At 44.5% G+C, this 15,943-nt stretch overlaps 1 protein-coding gene and 1 long non-coding RNA gene across 10 annotated transcripts in view; one reads left to right on the top strand and one right to left on the bottom strand.

The window, feature by feature from the left end:
* The window catches only part of LOC310845130, a 51,319-nt gene extending 35,613 nt beyond the window's left edge, over positions 1-15,706 (top strand). The window contains exon 4 of one of the 2 annotated variants that reach the window (XR_014564491.1): positions 15,185-15,706. This is a non-coding gene — a long non-coding RNA (uncharacterized lncRNA). Of the gene's footprint in view, positions 1-12,348; positions 12,513-15,184 lie in introns of those variants that run through there. The other variant, XR_014564492.1, reaches the window with a different exon arrangement.
* LOC310844723 (uncharacterized protein) overlaps positions 1-15,943 on the bottom strand; it is a 226,560-nt gene that overhangs the window by 5,148 nt on the left and 205,469 nt on the right. For 5 of the 8 annotated variants that reach the window (XM_083739122.1, XM_083739126.1, XM_083739124.1 and 2 more), the window contains 6 exons: positions 10,075-10,203; positions 9,435-9,560; positions 8,340-8,468; positions 7,755-7,883; positions 6,626-6,754; positions 1,957-2,085 (listed from right to left, as the gene is read on the bottom strand). In XM_083739122.1, coding sequence (XP_083595248.1) covers positions 1,957-2,085; positions 6,626-6,754; positions 7,755-7,883; positions 8,340-8,468; positions 9,435-9,560; positions 10,075-10,203 — 771 coding nt within the window. Of the gene's footprint in view, positions 1-1,956; positions 2,086-6,625; positions 6,755-7,754; positions 7,884-8,306; positions 8,469-9,434; positions 9,561-10,074; positions 10,204-15,943 lie in introns of those variants that run through there. The other 3 variants (XM_083739127.1, XR_014564272.1, XM_083739128.1) reach the window with 3 other exon arrangements.

Raw genomic sequence — 15,943 nt, 5'->3', positions numbered from 1 at the left:
TTATAGTCGGGACCACATTTCAACAGTGTATTGTTGCTTTGAGTGGAGACCATCTGGGTTTACACCCAGTGTAAACATTAAATAAGCCTTAAGGCTTGTAATGATGGGACCTCTGCAGCTTCCTTACGATTTTCCCTGACTATAGCTACTCTCAGGAAAAGAAAATCTGCTTGAGAATAAATCATGATTGCAAAGTTCACAGATATTCTCTCGGATTAATCCAAAAAGCCAAGATGAGAGTAACCACTTGAGTTGAGGGTGGATGGAAGAGTCTGTGGCAAAGGAATGGCCACTTCCTAAGACCTGCTTGGCTCACATAAGCCAGGGAAGCGTGTGTTGGTTCCATAAAATCACAGTAGGAAGGGACCCCAAGGGTCATCTAGTCCAACCCCCTGCAATGCAGGAATCTCAGCTAAAGCATCCATGGCAGATGGCCACCCAACCTCTGCTTATAAGCCTCCAAGGAAGGAGAGTCTACCACCTCTCATGGGAGTCTGTTCCAATGCTGAACAGCTCTTACTGTCAGAAAATATTTTCTGGATGTTTAGTCGGAATCTCCTTTCTTGCAACTTGAAGCCATTGGTTCGAGTCCTACCCTCCAGAGCAGGAGAAAACAAGTATGTTCCCTCCTCCATGTGACAGCCCTTAAGATATTTGAAGATGGCTATCATATCTCCTCTCAGTCTCCTCTTTTCCAGGCTAAACATACCCAGCTCCTGCAAGCACTCCTCGTAAGGCTTAGTTCCCAGACCCTTGATCATCTTGGTTGCCTTCCTCTGCATGTGTTCCAGCTTGTCAACATCCTTCTTAAATTGTGATGCCCAGAATTGGACACAGTATTCTAAGTGTGGTCTGACTAAAGCAAAATAGAGTGGTAATATTACTTCCCTTGATCTGGACACTATACCTCTGTTGATGCAACCTAGAATAGCATTAGCTTTTTTTTTTTTGCTGCTTCATCACACTGTTGACTCATGTTAAGCTTGTGGTCCACCAAGACCCTTACATCCCTTTCACATATACTGCAGTGGCAAGGAAAATAACTGTACCAGTTTCAGGGCTAGTGCACACACACCCCTTTTTGAGAGGGTGCTAGGGGAATGAGGTTATGCATCTGGTGGACCCAAAGCCTCTCACAGTATAACCCTCACTGTCCTGTTTGGGCCTACTACCACCCTTATTAGGGACGCGGGTGGCGCTGTGGTCTAAGCCACTGAGCCTAGGGCTTGCCGATTGGAAGGTCGGCGGTTCAAATCCCCACGATGGGGTGAGCTCCCGTTGCTCGGTCCCAGCTCCTGCCAACCTAGCAGTTCAAAAGCATGTCAAAGTGCAAGTAGATAAATAGGTACCGCTCCAGCGGGAAGGTAAACGGCCTTTCCGTGCGCTGCTCTGGTTTCGCCAGAAGCGGCATAGTCATGCTGGCCACATGACCCATAAAAATTGTCTGCGGACAAACGTCGGCTCCCTCAGCCAGTAAAGGGAGATGAGCGCTGCAACCCCAGAGTCGTTTCCGACGGAATTTAAGTGTTAGGGATCCTTTACCTTTACTTTTACCACCCTTATTATTGTCCAGTTCCAAGGGCCTTCTGCTGGTCCCCTCACTGAGAGAAGTGAGGTTACAGGGTTGCAAAAAGCAGCGTCCGGGTGCCATTTTGAGTAAAAAAAAAAAAAAGGCCAGCGTGAAAAGGGTTAAGCAGTACCTCCCCATCAGGAAGGGGAAAGGGCAATTCAGTCAGGACACTGTTACATGTGTCTGCTGTGTAAGATCATTTAATTGTAGCATTATTTGTTTATTTAAATGTGTGGAGCAGTAAAAAATGGCAGCCCCCTCGAATCTGCAGCCTTAGGTGGTACAGTCTATTCTACCACTTCAGGATTATCACGTTGCTCTGCTTCATACCAGCAACAGGGAAAACAGGGAAAAGAAAATGTATCGGTTTTGTTCCAGGATCTTACCAACATCACACCTGTCTCCAGTTGTGCCAGGTGGGCAAAAGCACTTTCCAGTAACTGGGTCACACCGAGTTGATCCTGCACACTCACAATGATGTTTGCATTGGTCTCCAAACATTCCAGCTGGACAACCTGAAAAAGCAGAGTATTGGCATATGCAATATATATATATATATATATATATATGCAGGTTTTGGTGTCCTCGGGTGTCTTCCCGTGTAAAAGTTGGGGTGTCTAGGCGACGTTTCGACGAGGTCTCACTCGTCATCTTCAGGCTGGTGCTTTCGGCTTCTTGTTACTGGAACAGAGCGGGATCTCAATGTTTGAGTTCCTATAAATACTGTAGAGGGGGTGTGGTGTCTAGCCTCCAATGTTCTGGGCAGAGAGGAAGTTCCCAGGCTAGTGTGCCTTTTCTTCTTTTGTTCCTTAATTACTTGAGAGATACCTTGAGTGATTTCTTGAGTGATATCCTGAGTACCACTTAGGTGGGTCATTAGGTGTGGATTAGTTGCTAAAGTCTTTGTGTCTTGACCTCTTGAACTTTGTGAAGAGTTTTCCTGAGAAGATGGCTGTATTGCACTTAGTTGTGCTTTGGCTTGGCTTCGTGTATAGGGGCGAGCTGTGGTTTTGTGGCTTGTGTCAGCCAGATCTGTGTAGGGATTGCAGGGGGGTGCAGCATCCGGAGGTGCCACCATGGATTGGCTACTGGATGGTGTCAGTAATTCATCTGTGGAGAGGGTCTGGGTTTGGGTCTGGTGTGGTTGATTGGTGTTGGCGTTCTGTGTGCCTCTGGATCTGGTGTCAGTTTTTGTGGGGAGGGCTAATTTCCAGATGTCTGGCAAGCGGGATGTGTCGTCACGCTTGTTCATGTTGTGAGGGTGTTTCTCTATCTCGATGGCTTCCATGATTATTCTCTTGTGGTGATGTTCCGTGTTAAAGAGCAATTTGGAATCTGCAAAATTAATTTCGTGTCCTGTTTCTTTCATGTGTTGGAAAAGAGAGGAAGTTTTTTCTTCTTTTTTGACGGCATTCTTGTGTTCTGCGATACGTGCATTTATTCGTCTGTTTGTTTGTCCAATGTACGTGGCTGGGCAGACTTTGCAGGGTATTTCATAGATCCCTTGGTTTTCCAACTGGATTTTATCCTTGGGGTTTCTGAGGATATTGGCTATTTTTTGGTTGGTGCAAAAGGCTGTTTTGATATTGTGTTTATGGAGGATTCTGCTAATTTTATCTGTAGTGCCCTTGATATAAGGAAGGAGGGCCATGCCATTGTTTTCTTCTGTGTCTTGGTTTTTGGGGGGTGTTTCCTTTTGGATTAGCTTCGTAATCCTGTTTTGCTGGTATCCATTGGCAATTAACACATTTGAGAGATTCTGTAACTCAGTTGTCAAGTGGTCTTTGTCAGCCAGGCGTTTGGTTCTGGAGATGAGAGTCTTGGCTACGGAGTTTATTTGTGCAGGGTGGTGGTGTGATTGTGCATGTAAGTAGCGGTTGGTGTGTGTTTTTTTCTGGTAGATAGTGTGTCCTAGGGAGCCATCAGGTTTTTTGTAGATTAGGACGTCAAGGAAGGGAAGTTGGTTGTTGGCTTCTATTTCCATAGTGAATTGTATTTTGGGGTGTAAGTTGTTGAGATGTGTGAGGAAGCTATCCAGTTTTTCCTTCCCGTGTGGCCAAATTACAAAGGTGTCGTCAACATATCTGAGCCAAAGTTTGGGTTTGTGTTCTGACTTGTCTAAAGCATTGGTTTCAAAGTGTTCCATGTACAGGTTTGCGATGACCGGTGAGAGGGGTGATCCCATAGGTGCTCCTTCTATCTGTTTGTATCTTTGTCCATTGTGGATGAAGTACGTGTTGGTTAGGCAGTGGTTGGTCAGGTCCAAGATGTATTCGGGGGGATTGTATTTGTTTTGAATAGCTGTCAAGGCTTCATTAATGGGCACTTGTGTGAAGAGAGATACAACATCGAAGCTCACAAGTAGGTCATTAGGATGTAGGTTTTGCTTCTTTATTGTTTCTATGAACTGGAAGGAGTTTGGTACGTGTGAAGAGATGGATTCTGCATAGGGCTGAAGTTGCTTGGCGAGAAATTTAGCGAGATTTTGTAGAGGTGAGCCTATGGAGCTGACTATTGGTCTGAGTGGTGTTCCTTCTTTGTGTATCTTGGGGAGGCCGTAGAGTTTGGGGCATCTGGATGATTTTTCTCTGGGGATGATTCTTAGCTGGATTTCTTCACTGATAGGAGAGGCTTTTATTTTGGATTTGGTGGTTTTTTCCAGATAGGTGGTGGGATCTGTTTTTATAGGTTTGTAGGCAGGATCTTGGAGTAGCTTTGATAGTTTTGCTTGGTAGTTTTGCTTGGTAGTTGTGCCAAGCCAAAGCACAACTAAGTGCAATACAGCCATCTTCTCAGGAAAACTCTTCACAAAGTTCAAGAGGTCAAGACACAAAGACTTTAGCAACTAATCCACACCTAATGACCCACCTAAGTGGTACTCAGGATATCACTCAAGAAATCACTCAAGGTATCTCTCAAGTAATTAAGGAACAAAAGAAGAAAAGGCACACTAGCCTGGGAACTTCCTCTCTGCCCAGAACATTGGAGGCTAGACACCACACCCCCTCTACAGTATTTATAGGAACTCAAACATTGAGATCCCGCTCTGTTCCAGTAACAAGAAGCCGAAAGCACCAGCCTGAAGATGACGAGTGAGACCTCGTCGAAACGTCGCCTAGACACCCCAACTTTTACACGGGAAGACACCCGAGGACACCAAAACCTGCATTCCTGTACCCGTGAAAATCTACGAAAGCAAATATATATATATATATATATATATATATATATATATATATGCAGGTTTTGGTGTCCTCGGGTGTCTTCCCGTGTAAAAGTTGGGGTGTCTAGGCGACGTTTCGACGAGGTCTCACTCGTCATCTTCAGGCTGGTGCTTTCGGCTTCTTGTTACTGGAACAGAGCGGGATCTCAATGTTTGAGTTCCTATAAATACTGTAGAGGGGGTGTGGTGTCTAGCCTCCAATGTTCTGGGCAGAGAGGAAGTTCCCAGGCTAGTGTGCCTTTTCTTCTTTTGTTCCTTAATTACTTGAGAGATACCTTGAGTGATTTCTTGAGTGATATCCTGAGTACCACTTAGGTGGGTCATTAGGTGTGGATTAGTTGCTAAAGTCTTTGTGTCTTGACCTCTTGAACTTTGTGAAGAGTTTTCCTGAGAAGATGGCTGTATTGCACTTAGTTGTGCTTTGGCTTGGCTTCGTGTATAGGGGCGAGCTGTGGTTTTGTGGCTTGTGTCAGCCAGATCTGTGTAGGGATTGCAGGGGGGTGCAGCATCCGGAGGTGCCACCATGGATTGGCTACTGGATGGTGTCAGTAATTCATCTGTGGAGAGGGTCTGGGTTTGGGTCTGGTGTGGTTGATTGGTGTTGGCGTTCTGTGTGCCTCTGGATCTGGTGTCAGTTTTTGTGGGGAGGGCTAATTTCCAGATGTCTGGCAAGCGGGATGTGTCGTCACGCTTGTTCATGTTGTGAGGGTGTTTCTCTATCTCGATGGCTTCCATGATTATTCTCTTGTGGTGATGTTCCGTGTTAAAGAGCAATTTGGAATCTGCAAAATTAATTTCGTGTCCTGTTTCTTTCATGTGTTGGAAAAGAGAGGAAGTTTTTTCTTCTTTTTTGACGGCATTCTTGTGTTCTGCGATACGTGCATTTATTCGTCTGTTTGTTTGTCCAATGTACGTGGCTGGGCAGACTTTGCAGGGTATTTCATAGATCCCTTTCCAGATGTCTGGCAAGCGGGATGTGTCGTCACGCTTGTTCATGTTGTGAGGGTATTTCACCAGACCCAAACCCAGACCCTCTCCACAGATGAATTACTGACACCATCCAGTAGCCAATCCATGGTGGCACCTCCGGATGCTGCACCCCCCTGCAATCCCTACACAGATCTGGCTGACACAAGCCACAAAACCACAGCTCGCCCCTATACACGAAGCCAAGCCAAAGCACAACTAAGTGCAATACAGCCATCTTCTCAGGAAAACTCTTCACAAAGTTCAAGAGGTCAAGACACAAAGACTTTAGCAACTAATCCACACCTAATGACCCACCTAAGTGGTACTCAGGATATCACTCAAGAAATCACTCAAGGTATCTCTCAAGTAATTAAGGAACAAAAGAAGAAAAGGCACACTAGCCTGGGAACTTCCTCTCTGCCCAGAACATTGGAGGCTAGACACCACACCCCCTCTACAGTATTTATAGGAACTCAAACATTGAGATCCCGCTCTGTTCCAGTAACAAGAAGCCGAAAGCACCAGCCTGAAGATGACGAGTGAGACCTCGTCGAAACGTCGCCTAGACACCCCAACTTTTACACGGGAAGACACCCGAGGACACCAAAACCTGCATTCCTGTACCCGTGAAAATCTACGAAAGCATATATATATATATATATTGCCATTGTAAGAAAGACAATGCAACGTAACTAAATAATTTGCCTTAACATTTCATTTAATACCAATACCTCTTGATAGGACTGCTTCCCATGTTCAGAAATTGCATGGCATGCCAGTGTTTGAATCTAAAGCATCTTTAGCATAGCTAAACAGGCCCCAAGATGCTCCAGCACTTGGGCTGTCTTAAATAGGAAATTTACCTTTTTCACAGTGTACCCCTTGGAAACCTGGAACACACACACACAGCCCAGTCGCTGGGAGACACGTGGCTCCATTTTTACAGTTGCATGGATACCGGCAGTTGAGACCATAAAATCCAGATGGGCAGGCTGAGAAGTAAAACAATAATATTATTTCAGAAGATGCACCATTTCCACAGGATTTTGTCCCACACTAATGTTGGAATGCTGGAAGAAGACATCTGAAGGCAGCCCTGTATAGGGACATTTTTAATGTTTGATGCTTTATTATGCTTTTATATTTTTTGGAAGGTACCCAGAGTGGCTGGGGCAACCCAGTCAGATGGGCAGGGTACAAATATTAAAATAATAAAATACTATTTATAATCATCATCATAAAATATGAAGAGCCTGCCAGATCAGGGCAATGGCCCACATAGTCCAGCATCCTGTTTTCTCAGTGGTGAACCACATGCCTGTAGTAAATCTACAAGCAGGATTTGAGCACAACAGCACCCCCTGTGGTTTCCAAAAAATACAGTAGTATTCAGAAGCATTAGTTAGTGCCTCCAACTGTGGAGACAAAATACAGCTATTATGGCTAGCAGCCATTGATGGCCTTATCCTCCACAAATTTCTCCAGTCCTCTTTTAAAACCAACCAACCATCACTGCCCCCTGTGGGAGCATGTTCTACAGTTTAACTATGCACCGCATGAAGATTTGAACATTTCAGTAAGAGGATAGGCTGGTATGGTAGCTAAGTGGATCTTCATAGGAACCTGACTTCTACCAAGTCAAACCCATTCGTCCATCTAACTCAGTATTGTCTACACTGACTGGCAGTGGCTTCATAGGGTTTCAGATGGGGTCTTTGCAGCCCTGCTTGGAGATTATGGGGATGGAACCTTGCATCTTCCGCATGCAAAGCGGAGATATGGCCCTTCCAATAATTTAAATTATGTGCTACTTCACAGATGCCTACATACATCACTCAATATTTTCTTCACTTAGCAGCAGAACATTTTGACAATTAGTTCTAAGGAGATGCAACAAGATATTAAAATTATGTCTGTGGTTATTCTTGCATAGGCATGCATTGTTATTGCCAAGCTAGCCTCTTGGCTTTGCTTCCTTGGCCGATTACTTACTGTAGTTGCAGGAATGTCCGTAATAACCTTCTGTGCACTGACAGCAGCCAGTAAACCGGTTGCAGGTTCCGTTATTCTGACAAGCGCAATCTAGCTGACAATCAGAGCCATATTTTCCAAGAGCACATTCTGCGGGGGGGAAATGTCCAGAAAACCTTACTAATCTAAACAATGCTCCCCTGCTAAACAATCACAAGGCAACAGGAAGATCTGAGAAATATTGCAAACTCAAACCCTGCTGCCACTTCTTCCAGATTAAATGTGATTTTACATAGCTGAGAACATTGCAAATAAAACTGTTTCAACTATCTGGAGGGTTTCAAAAGCATTAGTAACAAACCACATCTCTTTTATTGTGAGGTTTGGGGTAGTTTTGTATCTTCCCATGAAATGTTCTCAGCAGTTATATCCATGAGTTCACACCAGTGACCACTACTCTACAAACCAATAAACTCAGCACAGCGTAATTTGGTCATTTATAATTGGGTTGTCTGGGTGAGGAGAATTGCACCATAAATCCCATGCAAATATGTAGGGAAAATGCTCGTCTGTAAACAGCGCAACGAAGGAGAAAAGAAATACTACCTTTCTCACAGTAGCGTCCTGTCCAGCCAAGTCCACAAATGCAGGTCCCATTCACAGGATCACAGATGCCACCATTCTTACACAAACATTTTAGCTGACAGTGGGGGCCATATCTTCCCTGGGGACACACTATAGTAAATTAACAAAGTGTTTTTTTAAAGAAGAAACAATAATTTAGTGCAACACAAAAATGAATGTCATAGCTAAGGGAGACAATCGCCATTCCCTGGACAGCTTCCCACTATACAGGAGAAGGAGGAGACTTCTGGTCTTTCAGGTATCGTTGGGAGTCCCACCTCCCATTAACCCCATCAAGGATGGTTGTGGCTGTGGTCCAGGAACCACATCTGGAGGGCTACAGATTCCCCACTTTGCTCAAAACAATGAAATTGTAAAAGAAGTATAGATGCAAATCTATTTCAAGCCAGGACAAGGGACTGTAACATGCACACACAAATAAAGAAAAGGATGAAACCATAGATTGTTGATGGGGTGATAGCCAGATTCCCTAGTGCACTCTGAATATGAAGCTGTCTTCTACAAAGTCTGAGTAATGGACCATCTAGCTATGTCAGTATTTGTACTGATTAGCTGTAGTGCTCTAGGGTTTCAGGCAGGAATCATTTGCAGCCTTGAGATGTCAAGGATGGAACCAGAGACCTTCTGCATGCAAAGCAGTGAGCTACAGCCCTTCCCCATGAATATTTTTCCTCAAAGGAAACTGCATGTTAAGGCAGGAATGAATGAAAGGATTTTTAAAGCCCATTCGTTCTTACAGGGATGATTTTACCCTTGCTCTTTCCATACGATTTTTATCAGACAGAGAAAGAACTTTGCTTAAAAAAATTAAATGGATCAAAATACATTTTAAAAGAACAATTTCTTTACGGAAACACCATTGAGCAAAAGCTGGGGATGGGTGAGACAACAGACAAGAGACAGGAGCAGGTAGGAGGCAATAGCATGACAGTGGTATTAAAACCTTTGCATGCATTAGCCGCCAAGATTGGAAACTCTGGCCAGTCTTGAGGGAGTACAGACATTTATTAATATTTTGCATTTGTTCTGGCTGTTTAAAAGCTGATCATCTCATACATTGAAGGCAGTTGGGTCCAATTCGACCAGGTGGACAGTAGCACTTGCCCGTCACTGAGTCACAACGTCCTTTACCACAGAAGCAGAATAAGGCACAGTCCTTCCCATAGTGATGCTCTGGACAAGCTAAAAGGAAGAAAAAAGCAGCATGGTTTCACCAGCTCATTGCAAAAAGTTAAATCTGCAAGTTCCTTTTCTTAGGAGATGGCTGTTCTTTTTACTCTACTAAGGCTGTGTGCCCAACACAGATTTAAAACACATTCAGAGAATTACCCCTCCCTCCATTTCCCGGAAACTGCAGTTTGTTAAGGGTGCTGGGAATTGTAGTTCTAGGGAGGGCAGGCTACAGTTCCATACACACTTTTGGGTGGGCAGAATGTGCCTTGAATGTGCTTTAAAAGCATGGCATGTACACAGCCTGTTTGCTAGAAAATATTTAGCTTCGTTAGACATTTTGTGTTAAATAAGCCCCACTGCTTCCTCACCAGGGGCTGAGATTGCTCCATGTTTAAATGTGTGCCAGCAACTGTAGTCATTGTGATATATGGAGCTTACTTCCTCATGCCCAGTGCATGGGCTGCCTGCAAACATTCGAGTGGCTACTGTGGGAAACAAGACGCTGGCCTAGAGAGGCACTTACTTTTCCCACAGTCCGCTCCGATGAAACCAGGCAGGCAGTCACAGGCTCCTGTCACAGTGTCACAGTGCCCTCCGTTCAGACACTGACATGCTTTCCGGCAATGCGGGCCGTATGTTCCTTTGGGGCATCCTGTTGAAGTCAGGAGAAAGCATCTCTGAGAAAAGCCATTCAGTGCAGAAACCTGGGCTGTGTAGACACAATGCATTTCAAGCAAGTGGCCTCTCCTCACAAGAATTCTGGGAAATGCAGAAGCTACAGTTCCCAGGGAAGTCATGTGCTTTAAATGTATGCAGTGCATGCAGCCTTTGGTATGATCTTGGCAGCCCTGGCTTACTCCAATCACATTAAAAAAAACTGGGTGGGTCCTGATTTTAGAACAAAGGGGCCAAATGGGTGACAGTAGACTACTTTCCCTCATGCTTATCTTCTTGCAATTCCTTCGCTCACCCAATACTTTCTCCTCAACTAAGCTCACTTCTAGGCTTCAGCTGAGGGGAAGAGACTACAGTGAGAGCTTTATATACGACTGGGGATCACCCAAGTTCGGACCAAATGGTTTTCCTCCATAACTTCTTATGGGATTTTTATGCCACCAGCCTCTTTGCTTCTGAGCCAGAAGAACCCCAACATTGAGCCAACCACAAGAACCAAGGTGGCACTCCTACCTAAAAGACCAGCACCAGCTTTTTAGCCCAACAGGGCCAATCCTGGAATCTCTGGTGTGTTGAGGGTGCAGGGATTCTTGCAGCAGGCAATATTGAACCTACCAGGCTCACCACTCTGAAAGGACCACTGCATAGCTATTCTCACATACTTCAATAGGTGCCACCTATATCCTGAATGTGTCATAGTTTAAACAGGGATGTTTATTAGCATGCTTTCTCTCTTTTGAATGCTTGGAAAACAAAAGTTTATCTGTCCCGTCCCCACCCCCTTGCAATGAGTTTAGTTGTCCAGTTGGTTGGAGACCAAGGCGACGTGAATTCAAAAAGTAACCTTGAGTCACTGCAATGCCTAAGAAATCTCTTTTGCTGCAAATATACAGTCAACACCCGATCAAACAATCTGAGTAGATCAGTTTTCCTCTCTCTTTGGGCAATTTAAAGACACACACACACGGAGACAGAGAGACTTGAATTCTGCTGCTTTTGGTGTCTATATTTGAAATCTCAGTTCCTGGCAGAGAAAACTGAATCACTCCAGCATCCTTTTTTAATATCTACCAAGCGGATAGAACACACCCTTCATATAATGACCTCATTTGGCTTGTCTTGTGATGAATGTCTCTTTCGCCCACCACACTTCCCTTCTGGTCACTAGTTGGCTTTTGTTTAAATAGTTTGCTATTTACTCTGCATCAGACACCTGAGTCTGAATCTCCCCCCACCCCCCCACCCCACTCCCTTGTCCCCACAACTCTTACTTGGCAAAGCTCATGGAATTGTTTTCCAGTTCACACTGACACCGTTTTGTTCCATGACTGGAAATGGTTAGGGCAATTCATATAATCCTTCCTCTTACCAGTAAACGTACCCTCCTAACTTGCTATTTATTTCAGTTCAACTGCGAGCAATGGATCACACACGTCTGTGGCCAACATTTAACTCAATTATCATTTAATACAGCGCCCTTGTCTGTTCCCACTTTCCCAAAATGGGCTGTCTGAAGACGGCGCGGCCAGTTCACACACAGCCCTGCCGTTTTCGTATGCTAAGCACCCATAAAAAGAGGGTTTCAGCTTCCAACTGCCAGTTATCTAATAAAGACATTTTCTAATTTAACAGTTTCCTGTGTATCTGTGTTATGTTTTTTTTTTTCTGGGAACTGCAGGAATGGCAGCCAACCCTCTAAGTCATTTCCTGATTTCTTCCTTCTGGCCTGGATTAGTCCTGCCATGACCATCAGTTCTTAAATCCTTTCACAGCAGTAGCAAGTAGTGGGGGCTTCCCTTACCAACACACACACACACACACACACACACACACACACACACACGATCTGCAAGAACAAAACCAAACCCCACCCCTCACAAAACACACACATTTGAAGCACCACCATTGCTGCAGTCAAGGATAGGACATTGCGTGCTTCACATTTTGCTCAGGTTATACAGATGTTAGAGACCCAGTGTTTTTGAAAAGTTAAAGCTGGAAATTGGGGGGGGGGGTTTGTTCATCTGGGGTGGTGGTGCCCTCCTGCTCCCCCATGGATGAGCATGCTCCCAATTCTCTCTTTTTCTCCCACCACCCTCCACACACTGTTTGATGTTCCCAGTAACAGCTTCCTTCTGGAACCCAGATGTTCTGAAGACCCATAGTGCAGTTCGGCTGTCAAAACTGAAAGATCACCTGAGATCTACTGAAAAACTGATGAGCCAAATTAGCACATGTGACAGCAAATGCATATTTGCGACATGCTTGGATTAAAAATAATATAATAGTAATGAAAAGCAAACAGCATCAGCTGAGAAGGGTAATTATTCATGGAACTGATAGGCAATTTTACCCTCTTCTCCTCTGCTGTGGTCCTAAGGTGAATCTCAAACTACTATTTGCTTTAAGGAAAAAAATCACACATTGGTGCATCTGAAGCAGAAATGGTTGATTGCCACACTCACCCAGTCAACCCTCTGGGAATGGCCTGTCAGAGTAGGTGTGGTCAAGATATAAAAGCAGCATCTGTGTATCACAGTTATTTGTGGCCCTCCTAGCACCCTGTCCAACGTGTCCATTTGGGGGACGGGACTGAAGGCCGCATGGACCCATGGTCACAAATCTCTGCTTAAAAACCACCTAGGAAGGAGAGTCCACCACCTGTTGTGGAAGTCCCCTCCACAGCTCTTACTGTCAGAAAGTTCTTCTTGATGTTTAGTCAGAATCTCCTTTCTTGTAACTTGAATCCATTGGTTTGGGTCCTAGCCTCGAGAGTGGGAGAAAACAAGCTTGCTCCATCTTCCTTGTGTCAGCTCTTGAGACATTAATTCCTCTTAAGAAGAAGATCATGGAGCTACCACTGAAATCAGCCAAGTTACCCCTATCCTAACACTTTGTTCAACTGATCAGTGTTCTGATATCATTATGGTGCCTCCTTTTCCAGCCAGGTCCTGGCATCACTGGGGTTGGGGGAATGGGAGTCTGGCTTTTTCAGCAGCCGTTCCTGGTCTCTTTAATGTGTAGCTCCACCCTTAACCAATGCTTGTTGCCATTCAAACACCTTGTTTCGGTGTGCCTTTCATCTGGATACAGCTGAGTGATGCCATGACATTTACTGCTCACTAGAGCAAATTTAGATGTTGGGGTGTGTTGCTATCGTGCACCAGACATATATGCCCTTGCAATGATTTATGGGTGAATAAAACGATTCTTATTGCTAGGGTATCTGCTTCCTTTGGTCCCTGCCAAGACACTATTTCAATTCTTCACTCCAAAATTCGATAACATGAAAGCCCAGTTGCTCTTGGCGGCTAAAAGCCTCTGCTTACCAGCCAGCTACACCTTTTATGGATAATTTCTTGTGCTGCTTTTTCTCTCTCCCTCTCATAGTACTATAAGTATAGCAATTGTTGCCAGGAAAGGTTTCCAGCCCTATCCAACCACATGCTGGTTGGACTCAATCCAGCTCAAGTTCTTTGGGAGAGGCTTTGTACACTCCCAAACTAATTTTTTTTAAAGCATGCTAAATGTTCCTGCCCTGGAGATAGTAGAATCATAGAATTGCAGAACTGGAAGGGACCCCAATGCAGGAATATGTGGGGGATTGAACCTGCAACCTTGGCCAAACCAGGCTAATGGTTTGACCACAGGGGTCCCCTTTTCAGCATTAATCTCCAACCAAGCACCAATGTTCTGTGGTGCCTTACACTAAAACAGACTGTTGGTACATCTAACCCAGGGGCAGCCAACACAAGGTCCCCTCCAGATGTTTTTGGACTACAGTTGTCATCAGTCCCTGCTAGCATGGCCGATGGTCAGGGATGGTGGGAAATGTACCAGGACCCTCATACTAGGACCCTCATACCTACAGGACCGCCTCTCCTGGTATGTCCCATGGAGGAACTTAGGATCTTCAAACAAAAACATCTTGGAGGTCCCAGGCCACAGAGAGGTTAGGCTGGCCTCAACCAGAGCCAGGGCTTTATCGGCTGTGGCTCCGATCTGGTGGAATGCTCTGCCACAAGAGACTAGGGCCCTGCGGGACTTAACATCTTTCCACAGGGCCTGCAAGACAGAGCTGTTCCACCAGGCCTTTGGCCAGGGCACAGCCTGACTCCCTCCTTTGGCAATCTTCACAGAACTCTAGCCCAATGGTTGCCATCAATTTGATTTGAATTAATTTTAAAATGAAATGATTTTAGAATGTTGTATTATTTTATTGTTGTTAGCCACCCTGAGCCCAGCTTCAGCTGGGGAGGGCAGGATATTATTATTATTATTATTATTATTAATTATCATCATCATCATCTCAACAACTTCTAGAGGGTACCACCTTGGCTATCTCTGACCTACCCTAATATCCTCAGCTCAGAGGGCCAACCTAAATATTATACAAAGAAGCAAATATTATACAAAGAAGTAACAGATTGTTACTTTTCAGGTAAGGTTCGATGGCATGCCAGCAAATTCAGGTTGTGCAGTTATAGTTAACTGGGAGGTCTCCTGCAACAAACCCACTTCCCCCAAATTTCTAGCTTTTTGTGATAAGTGACTGGAAAACATGAAATAATAGTTGATTTGATAACATCATCTAACCTCCACATAGACAGATCAGAATGAATGCTCATTAAATAGCCAATGCCATCAAAAACCTTACTGCAAAAAAAATAAAGGTGAATGCTCAGTAAACAGACTGTTTGGAAGTGCCCATTCTTGAGAGGCATCTAGCTTGGTCCTGTCTAGCAGTTTGCTCTTTATGATCTCAAGCATGAGTGTTTCCTAGACTGCCTATCCAAGACTAAAGATGAAAACCATGTATTCTGCTACAGAGATGTGTTTTCAGTAGTAGAGTCGATAGATATACACAGGTTCAGGTATGCTCATGCAGAGCAAAGATATATGATTTGGGAGTGGAGAATCCTATTTCTTTCTCTCATTTCCTCCATTCTCTCATTTAGCTTGCCCAATGCACTGAGTCATCCGTAGGAAGGAGCAAGTTTGGCTATGTTTGGTACAGATGTCAATGTGGGACACATGGGGTTACCATGTTCTCAGAGGATCTTCCAGTTATGCTTCCTTGCAGATGTCTTATCTCCTCTCCTACTCCTCTCGTCGTCACCATTTGCCAAGCTGCTGTTGCTGTGAAACCATCATTCCAGTGGTGTGAGCCTTCCACAAGAGCATCAGTAAGATAAACAGATGGTGTCCAAGAACAGTGCAAATATCCTTTTCATGAGCAATAAGGCTTTGCAATAAAGCTAGCCAGGGTCGAACGAAGCATCTTCCAACAGTTAATTAGTATTATGATTTACTGAAAAGTAGTAAATCATTAAATTAGTTTCTGCTCTTGTAAATATGAACAACTGACAAGGAGAAATGTATGTGCCTGTTAAGTCCCATTGAAATAAACAGAATGCAAATACTTGTAATGCTGTGCTGGACTGCAACTGCAGGACGCAATCCATCTGCAATTACTATATGTTGTATCCCTTTTATTGGACTGAAAGCTTCACAGGACCAATCCACAGGACTTGATCTGGAAATATCTGTGCAACTTCACAGGATCTCGTAGGGCAGGAGTAGGGAACCAGTAGCCCTCTAGATGTTAAAGCTATAGTTTTCCCAGTAGTGATGTATGGAAGTGAGAGCTGGACCATAAAGAAGGCTGATCGCCAAAGAATTGATGCTTTTGAATTATGGTGCTGGAGGAGACTCTT

Source organism: Podarcis gaigeae, assembly GCF_964106915.1.
Source record: "Podarcis gaigeae genome assembly, chromosome: 5".
Classification (NCBI taxonomy): Eukaryota; Metazoa; Chordata; class Lepidosauria; order Squamata; family Lacertidae; genus Podarcis; species Podarcis gaigeae.
Note: the sequence above shows the minus strand (reverse complement) of the source record. Positions and strands in the feature narration are given on the sequence as shown.